Genomic DNA, 25,143 nt, shown 5'->3' on the forward strand with positions numbered 1-25,143 from the left:
CCCTGACCCTGACCTCCGCCTGGGGGCAAGCAAGGACAGAGGCTTTCTGCCGCCAAGCCCACAGGCCTTTGTTAAGGGCCTACTGTGTGTATGGCATTGCTGCCCCCCCGACCCCCATGAACAAGCCCGCCCCTCCGAGCTTCCTCTCTTGGGGCTCTCAGGACCTCACACTGCTGACTCCAGGCCTACTCGGAACACTTCCTCTCAGCCTTTGCAGGGCCCTTCTGAGAGCCTGCTCCATGCTGGGTGTGGAGGACGCTGCAGGTAGAATCTGTCTCAGCTCGTGCAGGGGCAGGCAGGGAAGGCTTCCCAGAGGAAGACGTGCTTGAGCAAGGGTTAAGGGTGTGTCGGAATATTGAGCAGGGGTCTGGTGGGCTATCTGCCGGCTGTCTCACATCATGAAGCCCAGCGTGCTGGGCGGTGGGAGCTGGGCAGGGGTCCTCGAGGGAGCCACGGAGAGCTGGGAAGGGCAGGGCGCGTTGCCTGACCTGAGTGAGGGTCTCAGAGGGTCTGTGACGGGGCCAGGTGTGTCAGGCGTGGCCTGGACCCTGGACACTGCTGCCTGGCACAGGGGACAGCAGGGTCCTCCTGGATCCTACAGCTGGGCCCGGCCCCAGGGCAGCAGACAGCCAGGAGCACCAAGCAGCGCCCAGGTGACGCCGGCCAGCTGCAGGGCCTGGGCCCCGCTGGCATTGCACAGGTCGGGGGAGCAGCATGCGACGTTTTCTTGCTCCGGAAGGAATTCCCCGAGTCCTCCACACAGTGCCAGCTGCAGCCTTTGCTGATGACTGTCAGGAGACCGATGGCTTCTGTGGGGGGAGGAGCGATGGAGATGCTGGGCAGGGCTGGGCCTTGGGCACTCAACCTGCCCTGCCCAGCTCCTGCGGCCTGCCTCCTGTCCTGACTCTTGCCTGAAACTCCAGAGCTTGGGTCGACCCCCAGACGACCCCAAGCCCTGTGAGGGCGGGGGCCTGGTCTCATCCATGTCCACATGCCCGGGCATCCAGACCCTCTGCCGGCACTGGAGATGCTCAGTGAATGAGTGGATGCAGGGTGGGAGGGACGAGGGCCAACGGGTGCGTGGAGGGCGAGCGGTGAAAGGGACGGGTTATGGGTGAGGGGACAGACGGATGGGTCCTCTGTCCCATCCGTAAGGGGTAGGGCGGGGGTGGATGGATGGGAAACGGAGCGCCCATATCTGTGCCAGGACGGGAGAACAAGGGGGCCGGTGGGCGGGTGGTCAGAAGGATGAACAGTCCAGTGCAGAGACCCAATCCTCGGCCCTTGGAACGCCTGCAGGAGTCTGGGGGACAGCGCCGGGGGCAGGGCGTCCAGGGGAGGGCGCAGGACGGCGAGGGGGTGGGGCGTCCGGGGACTGCGCAGGAGGGGGAAGGGGGCGTCCGGGGATGGCGCTGGGGGCGGGATGTCCGGGCGGAGGGCTCGGGGCAGGGGGGACCTCTGGGGGACGGCGCGGGGGGGCGGGGGGCGGGGAGTCCGAGGGACAGCTTGGGGGGCAGGGCAGTACGCAGAGAGGCCAGGGGGACATCGGGCCACTCACCGACGCGCTCGGCCCAGCCCTGGTTCTGCACACGCTGGCAGCCCTCGTTGTTGCCCTGGTCCTCGCAGGAGTAACACTGGAGGGCCGTGCCTGTGGGGGAATGAGGGGTGGGGTGATGGGCTGCCCCTCTCTGCAGTGCCGGGGGACAGGAACCTCGTTTACTCCTCTCCTGCATGGAGCGGGGGGCACTGTCCCGTGCACAAGAGCCACAGACTAAGGGTCCCGCACATGGGGGCGCCCTGCCCAGCCACCCTAAGGCCTTGTCACGATGCCACGCTCCTGAGAGGGAGGGGCACCAGGCAGGGGAGGGCAGGGTGGACAGGACCCTTCCGAAATGGCCTGCATCACCGGGCAAGGTGCCTCTCAGTGGCCTCGTCCCCGGAGCAATGAGTGGTGGGTGCATCCCTGGCCGGGCAGGCTCTGTCCCTGGGGCGAGGCTCCAGCTCCTGGTGATTCATCTCCTCGGGCAGGACAGGTCGAAGCTGAGGTCCACACAGCGAAGGGCCAACAGGCCGCCAGCAGCCCGCCTGCACGCAGGCTCCACCGGCGCCTCGAGCCCCTTCTGCTTGCCTCCTCCCAGCCACCTCCTCCCTCTGGGCCCCTCTTGCCTCCCTCATCGTCCCACCCCCAGGGCCCTGCTCCCCCAGCTCTGCCCCGGGGCCCACCCAAGCCTCACCCGGCTGCAAGACAAAGTTAGCAGCGAGCAGGGGGAGGAGAGCCTTCATGGTGGCGGGTTCAGGTGAGCAGAGCCTGGGCGGCTTTAAGCGCTCTGCTGGCAGGGCAGGGTCAGCTGCCCACAGTCAACACCGACGGTCCAGGCCCCAGGGCGGGGCAGATCCGCAGTGCCTGCCAGGCTGCATCCTCCCTGGCCTTCTCTCTGTTTCCGGAAGGCAGAGCCTGCTGGGGATGGGGGCCCATTTCTCAGCCACCCCAGGAGGAGGCCGGCAGGCAGCATCTCCACCCTTGCAGAGAGGGCGGTTCCATAAGGAGCCTAGAAAGGCTTCCACCGTCAAGACCTGAGGGTGGGAGTTTCATCAGCAGGCCAGCTCTTCGGCCACACCGGCACGCCAGGGCCATGGTGGCAGTGACTGTGTCCCTTTCCCACCCTTCTCCCATCAACGCCTCCGGCCAGCCTCTGGGAACCCACCTGTATTGCCGAAAATTGTTTTAGGTTTGACGGATTTGTTAACAAAAGAAACCACTTGTTACACACAAATAAACAATTTCAATATTTAACAGAGGACTATTTGACTTAATTTTAATATACAGTCATTAAAACAAAAGCAAAGAAAGATATATAACAGAGAGAAGTAAATACTTATTAAACATCACCAGCTTGGGCCAACTACTTATCCAGACTTAAAAGCTCTGGGAAGACCCTCCAGCAATCTGGAGTCCTAATTGGGAAAGGGTCCCCAGCAGTGCATCCACCTCACAGATGAGACTTCAGATTGCAATTTTGGGGGCTCCTGCTTATAAGCCCAGGCTGCAAACTGATACCATCATCAACAAAAATGCAGCTCTGTTTTTAAAAAGTTTTACAATGCTGATTGCTTCACGTTGTGAGTTAGACCCAGGAGGTTGGCCAGACCAACCCCTTCAGGGACTCAAGAATTCCAAGACCCTTTCTGATCTAAAGTGTCACCTGACTGTGCGTGCAGGCAGGCACAGAATCCAGGCAGTGACTAGGCAAGGCAGAAGCAGGTCAGAGGTCTGATCTCCGGCTTCTGAAGCCTGAACAAGACTTCTTCCATTTTAATTTCCCTAACGTGGCTCTTCCTGCACTCCTCCGAACCCAGCGGTGGGGGGTGGCAACAGTGGCTCGTGACCGCTGTTGACCTGGGGGCCAGGAGTGATCCCTGCTGTCCTTTCACCTGACCTTTGTGAACAGTTTTCCCAGGACCCCTTGGAGTGTCGGCAGGGGCTGACGGCCCAGGCTGCACCAAGTGCCTACTGGCCTCGGTGTGAGTCTGGGGGCAACAAGCCCCTCCCTGCGGGAGAGAGTGCCTTTCGTTTCCTCAGATCTTCCTGGCCTCCAGATGGCCTCAGGGAGCAGATCCTACTCCCCTGCTTGATTTACCCTGGAAAAGGGCCAGGGCATGTCACAGGTGGAGAGGACACTGCTAGAGGGTGAGCACTGGGGGCACTCCCTGGGCCGTGGGGAAGCTGAGGGACAGGTGGGTGCCTCAGCAGGGGGCAGCCCCGGATGACAGGGGTGGCCTGAATCCTGGCCCTCCCGTGGCTCAGCACCCCTGGGTCTCCCACACCCTCCAGCCCCCGGCTCCCACAGGCTGGGCTCTGTCCTAAAGAGCCTGGGGCCCAGAGACGGGGAGGAACCTGACCTTGAGCAGAGGTGAGTGTGGCACCAGCATGGCACACCTTCCTTGCCCAGGCTGCCCCCCTTGGAACTTTCTGAACCCCACGCCCCCCCGCCAATCCCCAGGCCATCGCCCCCCTCAGGCAATCACCCGCCCCAGGCTCAACTGCCTCACATGGAAAGCAAAATGCTTGTGCCTTTGCTGTTTCCACTGGGGCCACCTGTGTGCACCCCACCCTCACTCCAGTTCACCAGGGCCGGGGGACCTTGGGCTGGGACCTTCTTATCTGTCTTTGTATTCAAGGCACCCAGCACCTAGCACCAGCCTGGAAAACTCATTCTTCAAACATTGACTGTTGCCTCTGTGTTTGTCGATGTGATTTGATATGAAGTGGTCATTGTGAGGCAGTGGTTCTCAGATGGCAGCATTACTTCTGCGGCCCAGGGGACCTTTGGCAGGGCCTGGAGACCTTCTCGGTTGCCCTAATGGGGGTCTCCTGGTGTCCAGGGGCGCAGGTCGAGAGCGCTGCCCGACGCCTGCAGTCACAGCAGAGTCGTCGGCTGACACCAGGCAGGACCAGCTTTGCTGGGGTTGGAACCCACCATCCTTCCTTCCAGTTTCCCCCTTTGCAGTGGGAATGTCTGTTCTCAGTCTATCCCACTGCTGTATTAACTCGTCTGGCTTCACAGATTCACAGCTGGAGAGGAATCTGCCAGGATGAATCCTACCCGGCCTCAGCCACGTGCGGTGAGAGATCAGGGGAGACTTTGGGCTCTAGGCGTCCGTGTTGGTGCTGTAATGAGTTAGGGCTTCTGAGGCTGTTGGGATGATGTGAGTGCACTGTGCATGTGAGAAGGATGTGAATTTTGAGGGGCCAAGGGCTGGACGGTGTCCTCCCCAAATTCACACACTGAAGCACTAAGCCCCGATGTGATGGTTCTCAGAGACGAGGGCTGCACAGGTCAGGAGGTTGGGCACCCGTCCTTCCCTACCACCTGAGGATACAGGGCAAGGGGGCCGCCTGCAGACCAGGAAGAGGCCCAACTCGCACCTGCCTGCAAGGAGCGCTGATCACAGAGCAGTAGATTGCCTTGTTTCTGTCACCCAGCCTGTGGCATTCTGTTATGGTGGCCCTAGCTGACTGAGACAGATGACTAACAGCCGCAGCTCAGATAGTGAAGACCTTGGCCCTGATGCCCTGAAGACCGTTATTAAACTCCACTCCTTGATCACAATTTGAGCTCTGCTCTTGGCCCTAAACTGAGCTCTCACTGGGGTCAAAATCTGAGCTCTGACGCTGCCACTCAGGCGTCCACTGAACCTGGACCCTTCGGTGATCCAACTTCCTGGGAGGCCTGCCCAGCTCCCTGGAGCCCCTCCTGGGGTGGAGAGGTACCGGGGACCAGCCCCGGTTGGATCCAGGGTATCTGAAGCGTGGACGGTGTTGGCGACTGAGATTTATTTATTTATTTAGAGATATATAGAGAGATAAGGATTTATTTAAAGATAGAGAGATAAAGAAAGAATGTTGCAGTTAAGAAAATAGAAAGAGGCCGATATTCCTTGGTTTACACAGAAAGCCAATAAAGTCCCAAGACAAGGGGCTTACACTGTTCACGTAGGCCACAGGTGCCCGCTTGAATAGTGGAGGATGCCCCACCTTGGGCTCCCTCTTGCGTGGGTCTTAGAAGCCCAGGCAGAAAAGTGAACACAGCGAGCCCCTGTGCTCCAGGGGATCAGCCTGAAAAGAGAGTAAGAGAGAGAGAAAGAAAGAAAGAAAGAGAGAATTGACACGGGGGAGCCAAGCAATGATGAGGCGAGGCCCAAAACTTTATTTTTCCAGGGAGCTTATATACCTTAAGCTGTACATAGAGAATAATGGAAAATACAAAGTCATGCAGGGTCAGCAGCCCTGACCCTTATCGAGACCAGGCTTTCTCTCTGCACACCTATCTGTATACACAGGTCTTAGGTGATTTACATCATTTTCTGGCCAGGAGGCCTATTAGCATTTTATGATCCTTTTCTGATAAGGGTCCGTCAACGAGAAAACTTATTTGCCCTAAAAGTGTTGTTCTTTCTAAAGTCTGGTGTCACTCTCAGAAAGCACTAAATAAAGTTACATTCTTACATAGCAAGGATACAACGATTTATTACAAAGAAAGAGGAGTACAGTGATTTATAATAAAGAGAAAATTCATTAACTCAAAAGTATAGTATTGCTAACATCAAAACTACTATATTCGTATTTCTGCATCCCAATTACATTGATTAATATCCTCCCAGGTGCCTAAAAGATAAATGATATGGAGGCCTGGTGGCAATCATTAACTCAACAATGAAACCCTTCACCAATATAATTCTTAGCTCTTTAAAAGGCTCTATATCTTTAAGATGTTTTAAGCTTCCCGTGCCTCTAGAGGTTGGGAGGCTGTAAACAATCACGTGCACAGTTGTAAAAGTCCGGGGAAACCTGTCAGGCAAGTTAGAGAGCCATCAGAGAGGTTTGAGCTGAGACACTCCTTTTATATGCAGGAGACTATTAACTGGAGCTCTAAGTTAACTTTTTCCAGAGAAAGGTGGTTGGGGATAGCCCCCTGCTAATGTCAGAGGAGTTGGTGAAAGTCATAAAATAGTAAGACAGACAGATTCTGGTTTTGGGGTAGATGCTCAGGAAGGTCCGGGGGGGGGGGTCCCTCGAGGCCTGATCTCGCCTTTGCCCGACAGGTCTCTTCCTCATGACCTTTGCCATGGGTGGGATCTCCCGTGCTGGCTTCCGGCAGAGAGGGTCAGCGAGTGCCTTTGCTGTGATGTCCCCTGAGCCCCCTCTCCTCTGTAGCCTCCTCCTGGGACTCTTTTCCTTGATGGCCCTCCACCTACCCGCCCATGGGCCAAGCCAGTTCCCTGGGGATCCTGCCTGTTCACATGGCTCTAGGGTCTCCTGGGTCTTGCCAGGGTGACACCGGGGCTCGCAGGACTGGCTGCAGGGCAGACCCCACCTCACAAGGGCCCTTGCCAACAGACCCCTGGAGACCCTGTCCACCTGGCCAGCACCAGGACATGTCCATCCTGGGTTTGGGGGTCTCTGTCCCAAAGGATCCTGGTGGCAGAGAAGGTGCCCCCCTCTCATCCATGCAGAGTGAAGTCGGGGAGCCCAGAAGCCGCAGCTGCACCCCCATCCCCCAGGTAAAGTCCCCTCTGCCGTGAAAAACCCTTGCCCTGGCTCTGGTCTCCCCACTCTAGGGTCCAAAACCTGGGGGAGCGGCTCCACTGTCCCCAGTGAGGCCCCAGCTGAGGACCAAGGATCCCAGCACTCAGGAGTCCTGTGGACTCAGAGGATGGTGATGATAGCTTATGTCAACTAAAAACAGATGTATAACTTGAGAGTTGTGAGTTAAGTTGTATTTTGGACAAAATGAGGACTGCAGCCTGGGAGGCAGCATCTCAGAGAGCTCTGAGAGACTGCTCCAAAGCAGCAGCTGGGAAGGTCAATATATAAGATTTTTGGGAAGGGGGAGTTCAATACCATGAAGCACTCATTTTACGAAAGGTTTTTGTTAGTCATGAGGATCTGATGTCACCAGGAAGGGATTTAATGCTTCTCTAGATATGAGGAGATGCAAGGATTGAGATCACAAAATCTGTTCCTAAAAACATCCAACTATCTAAAGACCGGTCCCACCAGATTCCCTGGAGCAGAGTGCCTCACTCCACCCTGAACTTCCTCGGGGGGGGGTTGCAGGTCAGCAGCTGCAGCAGCATGGGGTTCAGTCTCCGTAGAGGCAGATGGCGAATGCCTTTGTTGTTCAGTTGCTGGTGATGCTCTTGGTAAGTGCCAATTTGTAGTTGACACAGCCCCTCGTGGTCATACATCCATACTCTGGGGGGCATTTCATGACCATTTTGTCCCGCGTTGCTGGGAAGCCTCGTTCCCAGTTTTGAAGGTCTTTGTCCTAAAACACTCAATGTGCTATTACTGGACTAGGTCTTAACAGTCAAAGATCTCTGGACACCTGTCTTCTAGTTATGGTCCAGGGAAGCATTTCCTTTGTTGCATCTTTTCATACCTACAGTTACACTGCTACAGTCATTGATCATATATCGAGCTATTCATTTGATCCACTGCTTCAAGTCTAGTCCTCATTTCCACTGGAGGCTCAGTCAAATACTTGGTAATACAAGAAATAATAATCTTGTGAAACAAGCAAAATACAAATATTATATTAATAACATTAGTGGAATTAAAAGTAAATATTTTAGCCCTGAGCCTCCCACACCAGTTTTTTTTAAAGATCGTCAAGACTAGGGAATGAATCACTTAAAGCAGAAATCTGATTTTTCACGTGGTTCAAATGTGTTACATTAAAGGATTTATCAGGTATGAAAATACAGCATTCAATTTTAATTATAGCACAGATATCTCCCTGAGATGCTATAAGGTATCAAGGGCCTTGCAGTTGCCTAGCACTGCCTTTCTCATCATAGACACAGAATTCAATAGGCTAATAGCCCAGTTACTACCATTTAAAGCTTATGGAAGTTGTTAAGGCTTAGATATGGTCAATTACATCCTCCAACACCATTGAAGGCACACACACACACACGCACACACACACACACACACAAGCTGCTAAGTGGTCATACCAGTAGAATACAGATCTTTGACACACTGGGATCATACCAATGATAGATTGGTTAGGATTACCTCTAATTTGTTAACATGCTTCTTGAGAAATCTGTATGCAGGTCAGGAAGCAACAGTTAGAACTGAACATGGAACAGACTGGTTCCAAATAGGAAAAGGAGTACGTCAAGGCTGTATATTGTCACCCTGCTTATTTAACTTCTATGCAGAGTACATCATGAGAAACGCTGGACTGGAAGAAACACAAGCTGGAATTAGGACTGTCGGGAGAAATATCAATAACCTCAGATATGCAGATGACACCACCCTTACGGCAGAAAGTGAAGAAGAACTAAAAAGCCTCTTGATGAAAGTGAAAGAGAAGAGTGAAAAAGTTGGCCTAAAGCTCAACATTCAGCAAATGAAGATCATGGCATCCGGTCCCATCACTTCATGGGAAATAGATGGGGAAACAGTGGAAACTGTCAGAGTTTATTTTGGGGGGCTCCAAAATCACTGCAGATGGTGATTGCAGCCATGAAATTAAGAGACGCTTACTCCTTGGAAGAAAAGTGATGACCAACCTAGATAGTATATTCAAAAGCAGAGACATTACTTTGCCGACTAAGGTCTGTCTAGTCAAGGCTATGGTTTTTCTTGTGGTCACGTATGGATGTGAGAGTTGGACTGTGAAGAAGGCTGAGTGCCGAAGAATTGATGCTTTTGAACTGTGGTGTTGGAGAAGACTCTTGAGAGTCCCTTGGACTGCAAGGAGATCCAACCAGTCCATTCTGAAGGAGATCAGCCCTGGGATTTCTGGGAGGGATTGAGGGCAGGAGGAGAAGGGGACGACCGAGGATGAGATGGCTAGATGGTATCACTGACTCGATGGATGTGAATCTGAGTGAAGTCCGGGAGTTGGTGATGGACAGGGAGGCCTGGCGTGCTGCGATTCATGGGGTCCCAAAGAGTCGGACACGACTGAGCGACTGAACTGAACTGAACTGATGAGCTTAAATTCATGGGAATCCCAAGCTACACCTTCGTATCCATCCCTGTAGATGTGAAGGCATAAATTAGTGCCACAAATCCCCTGAGTTCCACACCAATCACTCTCTCTATGGGTAATAATAGGCATAGTTCATAAAGCACCCAGCCTTGTCTCATAATTAGCAGGTTGATCATTTTTAGTATGATTTAACCATTCCAACATAGAGGAGCCTTTAAACCTAAATGACCATAGCCTGGTGTTAACCATGTAGATCTTCCCCATAACTGGGGGAGTTTTCCTTTTAATGGATGAGACAATGTCCATGATAGAAAACATGTGGCTGATAGGCATAGGTCCAAGGAATCAGGAAAACATTATAAACAATCATAAAAGTCAGATCAGCATCTTGGGTGATGTCATCTTCTTCTCATCCTCCTGTGGTGTAGTTTCCTCTGTTTGAGCACTGTTTTAAGGTGAATCTGAGGTCAGCAGGCCTCTCTATGGACCAGTGCAGCTCAGGGTCCTTTGGAAGTGGGAGTTAACCCTGAGTCAGTTTCCGTTTGGTTTCACTGGGTGTGAGCTAGTTCAGAGAACCTGATAGAAAGGTCCTTCCAGGTTGGAGACAGTTCCTTAAATTTTGTCGTCTTCCAGTCTTGATTGAAGGTCACGTGTGAGGCATCTGATCTTCATCCAAAGACAGATTACTGAGACAAGCTTCAGAAACAACCCTAGAGTGTCGTTTAATAATTTAATTAAATTTTGCATTAATATATCCTAACAGCAAAGAACTATCCAGGAAATAGTAGATACAGACCTCCATTAACAAACTGGGATTTAACATTCATTGAAACATCTCTTTGTCCCTAAAATCACCATCATTTTTACCAGATATAACCAAAGTAAGAAGTGTTTGTAATATAGGTTTGGTCTCAATAAACTTGGCCTGATGACTTCTAGAACCATAATTGATCAAAGACTTTTTTGCTTTGCTGAGACTTTATACAGTCTCAGACTGAAGTTTTAAAATAAAACCTTTCAGGGCTAGAAAAGTCATGCCAAAGGCTTATCAGATTTTGCCTAAAAGAGCTAAGAAAATTTTTGCCTTCTCAAGGTCTCCAAAATTCCTTGAGATCTCTGTCCCTGTTATTGAGATAACCTTCCTAACTTATCTGATAAAGTTGCTGGAAACTAAGAGCTTCCAATCTCTGGAGGGTTCAGATATAGAGAAAAGATAAAGTTTCAATTTGTTTATAAAATATAATTTTACCAATTACTGTCATAATTAGTTTGAGGGGAAGGTTTTTTTTTTTTTCTTACACCTGGAAAACGCAGATTCAAATCAGTAATTTTTCAGATAGAAACCATAAAAGTTACAAGCATATTCATCAGTTCAGTCTTTTTGTTAACCTTTGTGAAGTCATCAGGTTTTTCATTAGACCGGGCATTTGTCCAAAAGTCCTTTTTATAAATCTTGAAGAGGAAGCATTTTGGCAAAACTTGGTTAGTGCTATGACAATATTTTGAGATAGTAACTAGAATTATGCCTGATAACATTTTACCTAAACATAAAAATTTTAGGAACTCCATACAGTTTCTGCTGCTGCTGCTGCTGCTGCTGCTGCTGAGTCGCTTCAGTCGTGTCCAACCCTGTGCGACCCCATAGACGGCAGCCCACTAGACTCCTCTGTTCCTGGGATTCTCCAGACAAGAACACTGGAGTGGGTTGCTATTTCCTTCTCCAATGCATGAAAGTGAAAAGTGAAAGTGAAGTCGCTCAGTCGTGTCTGACTCTTAGCGATCCCATGGACTGCAGCCCACCAGGCTCCTCCATCCATGGGATTTTCCAGGCAAGAGTACTGGAGTGGGTTGCCATTGCCTTCTCCGATATTAGTAACATTTACCATACATTATAACCCGAGACTTATTACTCACTTGACAATACTCCCATGTTATTCTGTATACAAAATGAACCTAATCAGTGTAATATCTCTCTTTGGGATGTTTCAGGGACCCTCTGAAGCATCCCAAAGTAAGCCAGAAATCTTCTTCATTAGAATGATTTAGGAAGCTTTGTCAACAAATATCAAAAAGGTTTAGAACACTCAGTCAGATAGGATTATAGGTCATTGTGAAACAGTATTATTCACTTAGCCAAGGTAACAGTAAGGGATTTCAGAACAGATCATTTAAGAGTAAAAGAAACGGAGGGCGGTCCTAAGATGGCGGAGGAATAGGACGGGAAGACCACTTTCTCCCTCACAAATTCCTCAAAAGAACATTTCAATGCTGAACAAACTCCACAAAACAACTTCTGTAGGCTGGCAGAGGACATCAGGCAGCCAGAAAAGCAGACCATTGTCTTCAAAAACAGGTAGGAAAAAATATAAAAGACAAAAAAGGAGACAAAGGAGGTGGGGAGGGAGCTCCGTCCCGGGAAGGGAATTTTAAGAAGAGAGGTTTCCAAACACCAGGAAACACTCTCCCTGCCGAGTCTGTGGCGAGCCTTGGAAACACAGAGGGCAACATAACAGGAAGGGATAAATAAATAAATAATTAAAACCAAGAGATTACAAGCCCAACAGTAACTCCCCCAGCGGAAAAGCAGCGCAGACGCCTGCATCCGCCACTGGGAAGTGGGGGCAGGGCAGGGACGCGCGGGAGGCGCGGGCTGCAGGGCTTTGCAAGAATCGGGCAGGAATGCCCCACGCGCAACCAGAACGATCTAACTTGGTCTAGCAAACCAGACTGTGGGATAGCTACCACGAGAAAAGCTCGAACATAAGACACCGCCAGGACCGAGCACAGAACAAAGGACGGAACGGAAAAGCCGGCTGCAGACCATCCCCCACCGGGGACAGGCAGCCAGAGCCATAAGGGCTGGAAAGGGGCAATTGCAGACCCGGAGAGACTTCACTTACCTAACTGCAAGCAGGCTTCTTTGCTAAGACTTCTGGGGGTGCTGGACAGTCACAATCTGCCTCACAAGGGGAGCCAGTGGTCCACCCAGAAAACTGAGCAGCAGAGGCAGAAAAGGCGACAAGTCGCAGCGATCGCGCTCGCCAAACTCCTGAGCTACTCGGACCCGGGAAGGGAACAAAACGCAGTCCCAACCAAATCTGTGCCTCTGAGGGCTGCCTGAGCGCCGAACCTGAGCGGCTTAGACCGGGGAAGTGCACGCAGCCTAGGGCCGGCCTCAGACGGTTCCTGGCTGAGCATCGTAGAGCCGGAGCGGTTTGTACACCGCGAGAAGGGACAGGTCAAGCGGGGCTGAGACACTGTGTGCACAGGACAGCGCTGTTTGTTTGCAGCATCCCCCCTCCCCACAGCGTGAATGAACTAATGAACCTAAAAAACCAGCATAAAGAAGTTAAACAGAGGGAACTGCCTTGGAAGTGACCCCACACTGCCCACAACATCAGAGAAGAGCCAGATATATTTTTACTATTTTTAAAATCATTCCTTTTTTTTCTAACTTTTTTTAATAGTTAAGTCTTCTATTTCTCCTCTAATTTTTATTTCTGTAACCTATTATTACTATTAAAAAAAAAGACTTTTTTTTTTTTTAAAGGCAAACACCATATATAGTCTTTGGGTGGTTATTGGTGTTTTGTTTTTTTTTTTTTAATCTTGGGCTTTTTTTTTCTTTTCTTTTTCTTTCTTTTTTCCTTTTTCCTTCTGCTTCTTTTCTTTAATATTATATTTTTGAAAATCCAACCTCTACTCTAGATTTTTAATCTTTGCTCTTTGGTTTTTGTTGTCAATTTTGTACATTTAAAAACCCAAACTTCACTACCCAATTTTATCTGAGAGCGAGATTACTGGCTTGACCACTCTCTCCTCCTTTGGACTCTCCTGTTTCTCCACCAGGTGGCCTCTGTCTCTTTTCTCCCCCATCTCTTCTCTATCCAACTCTGTGAATCTCTGGGTGTTCCAGACGGTGGAGAACACCTAAGTAACTGGTTACTGGCAGGATTTGTCTTTCTCCTTCTCATTCCTCTCTCTTATCCTCCTGGCCATCTCTGTCTACTTCCTCCCTCTCCTCTTCCCTGTATAACTCCATAAATACCTCTGAGCAGTCCAGACTATGGAACACACATAAGGAAGTGACTACTGGCTAGCTTGCTCTCTCCTCTTTTGATCTCACCGCATCTCATTCCAGTCACCTCTAACTACCCCTCCCTCTTCTCTTCTCCTTGTAACTCAGTGAACCTCTCTGAGTGTCTCTCAATGTGGAGAAACTTTCATCTTTAACTTAGATGTTTTATCATCGGTGCTGTATAGATGGAGAAGTCTAGAGGCTACTGTAAAAATAAAACTGAAAACCAGAAGCAGGAGGCTTAAGTCCAAAGCCTGAAAACATCAGAGAACTCCTGAATTCAGGGAACATTAAGCAATAGGAGCTCATCAAATGCCTCCATACCTACACTGAAACCAAGCTCCACCCAAGGATCAACAAGTTCCAGAACAAGACATACCACGCAAATTCTCCAGCAACACAGGAACACACCCCTGAGGTTTAATATACAGGCAGCTCAAAGTTTCCCCAAAAGCTTTGACGTCTCATAACCCATTACTGGTCACTCCACTGCACTCCAGAGAGAAGAAACCTAGCTCCACCCACCAGAACTCCAACACAAGCCTCCCTAACCAGGAAACCTAGACAAGCCACTGATACAACCCCACCCACAGTGAGGAAGCTTCATAATAAAGAGAACTTCACAAATTACCAGAATATAAAAAGGCCACCCCAAACGCAGCAATATAACCAAGATGAAGAGACAGAGGAATACTCAGCAGGTAAAGGAACAGGAGAGTTGCCCACCAAACCAAACAAAAGAGGAAGAGGTAGGGAATCTACCTGAGAAAGAATTCTGAATATTGATAGTGAAAATGATCCAAAATCTTTAAATCAAAATGGAATCACAGATAAATAGCCTAGAGACAAGGATTGAGAAGATGCAAGAAAGGTTTAACAAGGACCTAGAAGAAATAAAAAAGAGTCAATATATAATGAATAATGCAATAAATGAGATCAGAAACACTCTGGAGGCAACAAATAGCAGAATAACGGAGGCAGAAGATAGGATTAGTGAAATAGAAGATAGAATGGTAGAAATAAATGAATCAGAGAGGAAACAAGAAAAACAAATTAAAAGAAATGAGGACAATCTCAGAGATCTCCAGGACAATATGAAACACTTCAACATTCGAATTATAGGAGTCCCAGAAGAAGAGGACAAAAAGAAAGACCATGAGAAAATCCTTGAGGAGATAATAGTTGAAAACTTCCCTAAAATGGGAAAGGAAATAATCAGCCAAGTCCAAGAAACACAGAGAGTTCCAAATAGGATAAACCCAAGGCAAAACACCCCAAGACACATATTAATCAAATTAACAAAGATCAAACACAAAGAACAAATATTAAAAGCAGCAAGGGAAAAACAACAAATAACACACAAAGGGATTCCCATAAGGATAACAGCTGATCTTTCAATAGAAACTCTTCAGGCCAGGAGGGAATGGCAAGACATACTTAAAGTGATGAAAGAAAATAACCTACAGCCCAGATTACTGTACCCAGCAAGGATCTCATTCAAATACGAAGGAGAAATCAAAAGCTTTACAGACAAGCAAAAGCTGAGAGAATTCAGCACCACCAAACCAGCTCTCCAACAAATTCTAAAGGATATTCTCTAGACAGGAAACACAAAAAGGGTGTGTAAACCCGAACCCAAAACAATAAAGTAAATGGTAACAGGATCATACTTATCAATAATTACCTTAAATGTAAATGGGTTGAATGCCCCAACCAAAAGGCAAAGACTGGCTGAATGGATACAAAAACAAGACCCCTCTATATGCTGCTTACAAGAGACCCACCTCAAAACAAGGGACACATACAGACTGAAAGTGAAGGGCTGGAAAAGATATACCATGCAAATAGAGACCAAAAGAAAGCAGGAGTGGCAATACTCATATCCGATAAAATAGACTTTAAAACAAAGGCTGTGAAAAGAGACAAAGAAGGCCACTACATAATGATCAAAGGATCAATCCAAGAAGAAGATATAACAATTATAAATATATATTCACCCAATATAGGAGCACCGCAATATGTAAGACAAATGCTAACAAGTATGAAAGGGGAAATCAACAATAACACAATAATAGTGGGAGACTTTAATACCCCACTCACACCTATGGACAGATCAACTAAACAGAAAATCAACAAAGAAATGCAAACTTTAAATGATACATTAGATCAGTTAGACCTAATTGATATCTATAGGACATTTCACCCCAAAACAATGAATTTCACCTTTTTCTCAAGTGCTCATGGAACATTCTCCAGGATAGATCACATCCTGGGCCATAAATCTAAACTTGATAAATTCAAAAAAATTGACAAAATTCAACATCCATTTATGATAAAAACTCTCCAGAAAGCAGGAATAGAAGGAACATACCTCAACATCATAAAAGCTATATATGACAAACCCACAGCAAACATTATCCTCAATGGTGAAAAATTGAAAGCGTTTCCCCTAAAGTCAGGAACAAGACAAGGGTGCCCACTTTCACCGCTGCTATTCAACATAGTTCTGGAAGTTTTGACCACAGCAATCAGAGCAGAAAAAGAAATAAAAGGAATCCAAATTGGAGAGGAAGAAGTAAAACTTTCACTGTTGCAGATGACATGATCCTCTACATAGAAAACCCTAAAGACTCCACCAGAAAATTACTAGAGCTAATCAATGAATATAGTAAAGTTGCAGGATATAAAATCAACACACAGAAATCCCTTGCATTCCTATACACTAATAATGAGAAAGTAGAAAAAGAAATTAAGGAAACAATTCCATTCACCATTGCAATGAAAAGAATAAAATACTTAGGAATATATCTACCTAAAGAAACTAAAGACCTATATATAGAAAATTATAAAACACTGATGAAAGAAATCAAAGAGGACACTAATAGATGGAGAAATATACCATGTTCATGGATTGGAAGAATCAATATAGTGAAAATGAGTATACTACCCAAAGCAATTTACAAATTCAATGCAATCCCTATCAAGCTACCAGCCATATTTTTCACAGAACTAGAACAAATAATTTCAACATTTGTATGGAAATACAGAAAACCTCGAATAGCCAAAGCAATCTTGAGAAAGAAGAATGGAACTGGAGGAATCAACTTGCCTGACTTCAGGCTCTACTACAAAGCCACAGTGATCAAGACAGTATGGTACTGGCACAAAGACAGACATATAGATCAACGGAACAAAATAGAAAGCCCAGAGATAAATCCGCATACATATGGACACCTTATCTTTGACAAAGGAGGCAAGAATATACAATGGAGTAAAGACAATCTCTTCAACAAGTGGTGCTGGGAAAACTGGTCAACCACTTGTAAAAGAATGAAACTAGATCACTTTCTAACACCGCACACAAAAATAAACTCAAAATGGATTAAAGATCTAAATGTAAGACCAGAAACTATAAAACTCCTAGAGGAGAATATAGGCAAAACACTCTCCGACATAAATCACAGCAGGATCCTCTATGATCCACCTCCCAGAATTCTGGAAATAAAAGCAAAAATAAACAAATGGGATCTAATTAAAATTAAAAGCTTCTGCACAACAAAGGAAACTATAAGCAAGGTGAAAAGACAGCCTTCTGAATGGGAGAAAATAATAGCAAATGAAGCAACTGACAAACAACTAATCTCAAAAATATACAAGCAACTTCTGCAGCTCAATTCCAGAAAAATAAACGACCCAATCAAAAAATGGGCCAAAGAACTAAATAGACATTTCTCCAAAGAAGACATACGGATGGCTAACAAACACATGAAAAGATGCTCAACATCACTCATTATTAGAGAAATGCAAATCAAAACCACAATGAGGTACCACTTCACACCAGTCAGAATGGCTGCGATCCAAAAATCTGCAAGCAATACATGCTGGAGAGGGTGTGGAGAAAAGGGAACCCTCTTACACTGTTGGTGGAAATGCAAACTAGTACAGCCACTTTGGAGAACAGTGTGGAGATTCCTTAAAAAATTGCAAATAGAACTACCTTATGACCCAGCAATCCCACTGCTGGGCATACACACCAAGGAAACCAGAATTGAAAGAGACACATGTACCCCAGTGTTCATCGCAGCACTGTTTATAATAGCCAGGACATGGAAACAACCTAGATGTCCATCAGCAGGTGAATGGATAAGAAAGCTGTGGTACATATACACAATGGAGTATTACTCAGCCGTTAAAAAGAATACATTCGAATCAGTTCTGATGAGATGGATGAAACTGGAGCCGATTATACAGAGTGAAGTAAGCCAGAAAGAAAAACACCAATACAGTATACTAACACATATATATGGAATTTAGAAAGATGGCAATGACGACCTTGTATGCAAGACAGCAAAAAAGACATGTGTGTATAACGGACTTTTGGACTCTGAGGGAGAGGGAGAGGGTGGGATGATTTGGGAGAATGGCATTGTAACATGTACACTATCATATAAGAATCGAATCGCCAGTCTGTGTCCGACGCAGGATACAGCATGCTTGGGGCTGGTACATGGTGATGACCCAGAGAGATGTTATGGGGAGGGAGGTGGGAGGAGGGTTCATGTTTGGGAACGCATATACACCCGTGCTGGATTCATGTCAATGTATGGCAAAACCTATACAGTATTGTAAAGTAAAATAAAGTAAAAATAAAAATAAAAAAATAAAAAGGTTAAAAAAAATTTTAAAAAAAGAGTAAAAGAAACTTAAATCCATCATCAAAGGCAGTTCAATATCTGAGGAAAAGGTATCCTCTTAACAGAGAGAGAAGCTAAATTCAAGTGTATGCACCAGCTTACTTTACTTAAAAGGTAAACTTAGTCCTGAAGTGAAGTGAAGTCGCTCAGTCATGTCCGACTCTTTGTGACCCCATGGACTGTAGCCTACAAGGCTCCTCTGTCCATGGAATTTTCCAGGCAAGAGTACAGGAGTGGGTTGCCATTTCCTTCTCCAGGGGATCTTCCTGACCCAGGGACCTAGGTCTCCAGCATTGCAGGCAGATGCTTTACCATCTGAGCCACCAGGGAAGCCCCAAACTTGGTCCTAACTGTCAGGCGAGTGCATATTCCTCGGTCTGTCTCATCCACAACAAAGATTTGGAGTGACAGACATTAAAGCCCTTGGCGCATCACAGCTCTCGGGTCTTGGACAAACCGTGTTATAGCTGTTAGACAAATCAGTGTTACAGCTCTATTTTATTTAGAAGATAGCAGGAGAATCCATCCTCAAAGTGTGAGGGCATGCAACCCAAAGACTTGAAGAGAAGAGAGTGGAGGAGGACGCCAGCACGCGGGAGAGAGAGAAAAAGAGCACACGCAGGAGGCGGCGGGGAGTAGGGAGGGAGAGAGAGGGCGGGCTTTGGCTCCTCCTTTTACGTGGTTTTTCCTCCCCCTGGGCCTGCCCTATGCAAATTGGGCTTAGCCAGGAGTGCTGTTTGTTATACCTGAGGTCTTCACTCCTGTCCTCGGACCTTCCTTTGTTTTATTTTCGCGGGCTTTTCCCTTCCTTGTCTTTTAGCCACTGCCATTTTGGACTCCTTTTCCCTATTCTAACTACCAAATGGCAACCCACTCCAGTGTTCTTGCCTGGAGAATCCCAGGGACAGGGGAGCCTGGTGAGCTGCCGTCTATGGGGTCGCACAGAGTCGGACACGACTGAAGCGACTTAGCAGCAGCAGCAGCAGCAGCAGCAACATAACCATATAAAAAACTCTTCTCCTCAGGGTTCACTTTTCACAAACCTCATCGCTTTCTGCACCCATTACTGTCATCTTCCATCCTAAAAAGCCACCTGTAAGTCAGGCTTACTTCCTTTTCCCTTCACAAAATGCAATTTCATTCTCATACCCTTTTTACCGAAAACACACTTCCTACTTCCCTTAAGCAACCAAAAGCTGACTTTTATATTAGCATTTTATAGATTGGTGAGCATAAATACCAGTGATAATTTCTAAACCCTTTGTTTTTGTTAGGCGCTCCTCTCCTCGTGTCTTTAGATCGACATGCCCTCATGCCTCGAAGATGGATTTTCCTGCTATCTTCTAAATAAAATAGAGCTGTAACACTGAGCTGTAACACTGATTTGTCTAAGAGCTATAACACGGTCCATTTGAGACCTGAGAGCTATAACACGGTCTATCCAAGACCTGAGAGCTGCGACACACCGAGGGGGCTTCAATGTCCGTCACTCCAAACCTTTGTTGTGACGAGACAAAGAATCGAGGAACATAGACTCGCGTGACATTTTCTTAGAACATTTTAGGATGGCACCAAACATCATTTATTTTTAATCCTAAATCTCTTTAATTCCTCTATAAGAGGGAGTGTTTAGTAGTAAATGTTTCAAATTCTTATTTTATTTGGAAATGACTTAGCTATTCATTAGACTTCCAACACTTGATTTAGCACAACCCTTAGAAGTTCAAGTTACCCCAATCTGGATAGACTATTTTAGACAGACATTCCTAATAGAGTTCTCATTTCATGTACATTTTTTTAGAAGTTTCTTCACGCTAGGTAATTTCCTTGCTGACAAATTTGTAACAGATATACTAATATTTAACTAATATTAAACCTAGGTACAATGAAAATATTCTGCTTAATGTTAATTACTCTTAGACATGCCTACATTATTTAGACAAACATTAATATCAGGTATTTAATACTGAATATTTCCCAGTTCATTCATGTGAACCTGAAATTCATTTAGGTTACTTTCTCTTGTATTTAGAATTATTTGATTTGTAAGTGCTTACTTCTTTTTTTTAAGGCCAATTAAATGCCTGGAAAATTCCATGGGCGGAGGAGCCTGGTAGGCTGCAGTCCCTGGGGTCTCTAAGAGTCAGACACGACTGAACGACTTCACTTTCGCTTTTCACTTTCATGCACTGGAGAAGGAAACGGCAACCCACTCCAGTGTTCTTGCCTGGAGAATCCCAGGGGCGGGGAGCCTGGTGGGGTCGCACAGAGTCAGACACGACTGAAGTGACTTAGCAGCAGCAGATTAGAGCTCATTTACAAATTGATCTCAGCCATCAGCAATATTATAAAAAAAAAAAAAGACACACACTCAGATATACATACATGCAAAGAGACACAAGAGATCCTATAGTTTTGCTTTCCAAACTTAGTTATGAATAAAAAAATGTTTGGAGTAAGATTTTAAAAGGCTTTATTCCCCTTTTTGTTCCTTTTGGTTTCAAGAATTAGATATGGTCTAGATAAGTGATCCAGAGAGCTCTGGTCTAAAGGTATAGGAGGAGTTATTTCCTCAGGGCAAGAATTCTTAAAGAGATAAATTTTTTCTCTAAGTTTCCTCTAGAGTCTAAAGAATATTGTGACCACGTTGTCAAAAATTGTAATTCTTTTTTTGGTGACCATAGTTTTATAGCTAAAATTTAGACTAACTAGACCAAAATTTAGTACTCAACTTGGCCCTGCTAAAAAGGGCAGGTTGGCCCCAGTACGGATTGTCCCTCTGGGGAAGTAGGTGTCTTAGTTTGATCAGCCCCAGGCTGTTAATTACAGGAGAAAGTCCTGGACATAAGGGAACTTCAGTTCATTTTCCTATCCTATGTCAATAAAGATCTAATATTTTTAGGCCACTTTTCTTGTCATTGGATCATAGCTATAGATTAACCAGTCATTAAAAAATTTTTTCCAAGGGGTTCCCAGGTAGGGTGTGGAATCTTAGAGTGAGCAATTCACATATTAGGTAGAATAGTTTGTATCAGATGTCTGTGCACTCAAACCAAACCACCAAACCAAACCAAACCAAACTGGAACTTCACCAGCCAGGAGTCACACTCCAAATGAAACAAAAGGCAAAGAGATGCCCAGAAATCAAAAGCCAAGTGGCAAGAGTGCCCCCCAAAGATGGTAAAGTGATGCCCCCAAATCAAAAGCCGAATGGCATAAATGCCGAATGTGACTTCCCAGTTCCACCTAGACCTGTGACCTGGCAAAGTGAGTGCTAGCAGCCTTTTTAGTTCTGATAGTTGCAAGCATTTCGTGTTGATTTGCTGCAAAGAAGTTACTCTATCATTTCCCGCTTTAGAAGCTTCTAGATACCAGTCAAAGCATGGCCGGCCTTCTCTAATTGTGCACACAAAAACTTTTAGAATATCAAAGAACCCCAGCTTGGCCATTTTAGGTTAAGATCTCTTCTAGTTTAATTTCTCCAATTAACTAGGTACTTGCAAGTATGAGCTCCATGTGTATTGTACATGAGTGTTAGTCAGAAGCTGGCTTTCTGACATCCCTTTGTTTCTATTTTTGAGAGATTCTGTATCCCATATTAAGCTGAATTTGTCAGGGATAAAAGTCACTAGCGAACTTGTGTGGTGGGCCCATGTGTTGCTTGTGAGCTTAACCCCTCCAGGAGTCACCCCAGAGTCATTTCAGCTCATCTTACGTGTCTCAGGTTCTGCCTCTGGCAATCTAAGACCACCATGGCTGCTCAGGTCACTGAATGGCAGTTCTTATGTGCGACCCCTGGATGAACGAGTATTTTAATTAATGAGTGGGTTTCCCCATGGGACCACTGCACGGTATGAGGACTAAGCCTCCACCACTCCTGTAAATTTCTCAGCCATCTGAGAAAACCGAAACCAGCGGGAGGAGTCTTGTCCCTTTTCTTCAGAGCAAAGCTCTCGTGTATTTTCCTCACTTTTACCCTGACAAATTCTACAATGGCAGTCAAATTTAGTGTCAGATCAGCCTCTTACTTAACCACACAGCCAACACTACTCAGTCCCCTACAACGGAGCGACTTCAGCATCTTTCAGCCGAGCCCTGGGTATTCCTTGATTTTTTTCCCAGTCAAGCCCCCCTACCCAGTACCTTTCCACTGGGTGGGCAATTCTCCTGGCATCTTTCAGCCAGCCCCCAACCCAGCATCTTTTGCCTGGCTGTGGGAATTCCTCGGTATCTTTCAACTGAGTCCCACTCAGTGTGTAGAGCATGAGTGGGTATGCCCCGGATGTTTCACCCGGGCCCCCCCACCCCAGTGTCTTTCCTGGTGGGAGGGGGCAGGTAACCGCCTCCACCGCCAAATAAAACTCAGAATCTCAACCAATACGGGAGACCCAAGAACCAGGAGAGACTTACCCAAATCCGTCTGCACTCCCTGAGGAGGCGGATGGGCGCAAGGGGCCGCTGCTGGTACAACAGCTCCGGTTCCTCGTGGAGTCCGGTCGCAGGAAGGAAGTCCACTCTGGGTCGCTTTATCGGTCGCCATAAATGTCGACTAAAAATAGATGTACAACTTGAGAGTTGTGAGTTAAGTTTTATTTGGGGCAAAATGAGACCTGCAGCCTGGGAGGTGGCATCTCAGAGAGCTCTGAGAGACTGCTCCAACGCGGCAGTGGGGGGAAGGTCAATATGTAAGGTTTTGGGGAAGGGGGAGTTCAATACCATGAAGCACTCATTTTACAAAAGGTTTTTGTTAGTCATGAGGATCTGATGTCACCAGGAAGGGATTTAGAGCTTCTCTAGATATGAGGAGATGCAAGGATTGAGATCACAAAATCTGTTCCTAAAAACATCCAACTATCTAAAGACCGGTCCCACGAGATTCCCCGGAGCACAGAGTGCCTCACTCCACCCTGAACTCCCTCAGGGTGTGTTGCAGGTCAGCAGCCACAGGGGGATGGGGTTCAGTCTCCGTAGAGGCAGATGGCGAGTGCCTTTGTTGTTCATCATTGTCAATGCTCTTGATAAGTGCAATCTGTAGTTGACACTTAACGATGAAGGAATGGTGTCGGATTCGTGATCTCCAAAGAAGAAGAGTTAGCTTCGGGACCAGGGACCAGGTTTGATCACTCAAGAACTTTTGTGTAGCAGAGTTTTATTAAAGTGAAAAAGGGACAGACAAAGCTTCTGACGTAGGCATCAGAAGGGGGACGGAGAGTGGCCCCCTCGCTAGTGTTAGCAAGGGAGCTGTATATTTTTAAATTAGTTATTACAATAAATCAAAAGAATGTCTCGAGGTTGTAAAAATTTTAGCAGACCCACTCCCACAGGTTACATTTTAGGCTGACAGGATTAGAATTTAACAATAGAAAGATCCTACCAGACCCATTCCCTCATATATATTTAAAATATCAGGATTAGTCGGAAGGTTTTCAGAAAGGAGAAACTGTCCTCAAGCAGGATACACTGTTGTTATATAATCCCTAGCACAGAGTTTAAACTGAGTTGTTTGCTGTGTTCCCGGCTTAAAGAAAAAAAAAAGTTTTATGCGACTAAGGACTAAGGAATGTAGAGAAGAAAAAAAAAAAGTTTGTCCTTTCCTTCTCCTCGAGAACCCCAGACCCCTATCTCCTCCCCGGGGACTCTGGACTTATCAAACTGCCTAGGAACTGACTCTCTCAGTGACAGCTGGACCCAGCCAGGCCTGGTGGCCCAGGAAGACCTTTCTGGGGCGCACGGGATGCGGGGGCGTCCACTCAGCCAGATCCTTTCCGAGACTTCCGGGCTGGGGACCATCTGGCATGGTTTGGGGCCAGACCCTGCGCACTGGGGGGATACTTAGGGGAAGGGGCCCTCCGCAGCCAGGCTTCAAGTGGCACCAGGGGATGGTCTTCCTCCTCCTGTGTCTTCCAGACCCCTTCCTCTCTGCCAGAGTGGACTCAGTCCTGGAGACAAGGTCTGCGTTCCCAGTGAGCCTGTGGGAGCTTCCAACGGAGCTCCATGCAGGTTCGGGGAGGCGCAAGTGATCCTGTGCCCACAAGGTGGCAGCAGAGTGCCCCGCGGGGACAGAGCGGGCCCATGCAGAGGAGTCCGGGTCGCTGCCCACGGGGTCAGAGTGGCCTGGACCAGAGAGAGGGGCGGGCAGAGGCCAGATGCTGCCTGGATGTGGAGGCCAGAGTGCGCGTGTTGGGGGAAGGGGATGAGAGACAGAGGGCGGGGATGGCTGGGTTTTTGGCCGGAGAGATGGAGACGTGGAGCTGCCACTCACTCCGGTGGGGAGTGTGAAGCTGAAGCTCCCGGGGCGAGAGGCGTGTGCACCCAGGCTTAGAGACGGCTGGTTAACGGTGCGTTAGAAGGCTATGAGGGGCCGCTGGCCGCTGGGTAGGGCACACGCGGCTAGAGCTTGTGGGCGGGGTCCTGGCAGGAGCCGTACATTTCGGCTGCCTGCTTTGCTGGTAGGCACAGCGCGAGGCTGGAGGAGATCCCGGAAGCGGGTGTGGACAGAGAGGAGAGAGCCAGAGGTGAAGTTGGCCAGGTGGCAATCAGCAGGGGAGGGAGAGGAAGGAGGACCAAGGGTGGGAGCATCCTGGGAGCCAAGGCAAGAAGCTATGAAAATCCATCTAAGTTCCCCGCTGCTACCGTCTAACAAGTGACTGTAAACTTGGCTTCAAACAAGTTCTTGCAGTTCTGGAGGTCAGAAGTCTGACATGTCTTAGAGCTGAACTCAATGTGTCCACAGAGCTGGTTCTTCTGCAGGCTCCGGCGAGAATGCCTTCTTTTGTTTTCCGGGTCCTAAAAGTTCTGCATTCCTCTACTCGTGGCCCCTTCCTCCTAGGTCTGGCCTCACATCTCCTTTTCTGGCTCTGCT

The 25,143-nt window shown here is 47.4% G+C and overlaps 1 protein-coding gene across 1 annotated transcript; it reads right to left on the bottom strand.

Annotated features, from left to right (window-relative positions):
• Positions 1–595: 595 nt before the first annotated feature.
• On the bottom strand, positions 596–25,037 carry PSCA (prostate stem cell antigen). The gene is given in 4 exon segments (XM_060419954.1): positions 596–747; positions 750–809; positions 1,559–1,648; positions 22,692–25,037. Coding segments are annotated over 4 exon segments (432 nt in total). The 5' UTR covers positions 22,822–25,037.
• Positions 25,038–25,143: the final 106 nt, after the last annotated feature.

Source organism: Ovis aries, chromosome 9 (assembly GCF_016772045.2).
Source record: "Ovis aries strain OAR_USU_Benz2616 breed Rambouillet chromosome 9, ARS-UI_Ramb_v3.0, whole genome shotgun sequence".
Lineage (NCBI taxonomy): Eukaryota > Metazoa > Chordata > Mammalia > Artiodactyla > Bovidae > Ovis > Ovis aries.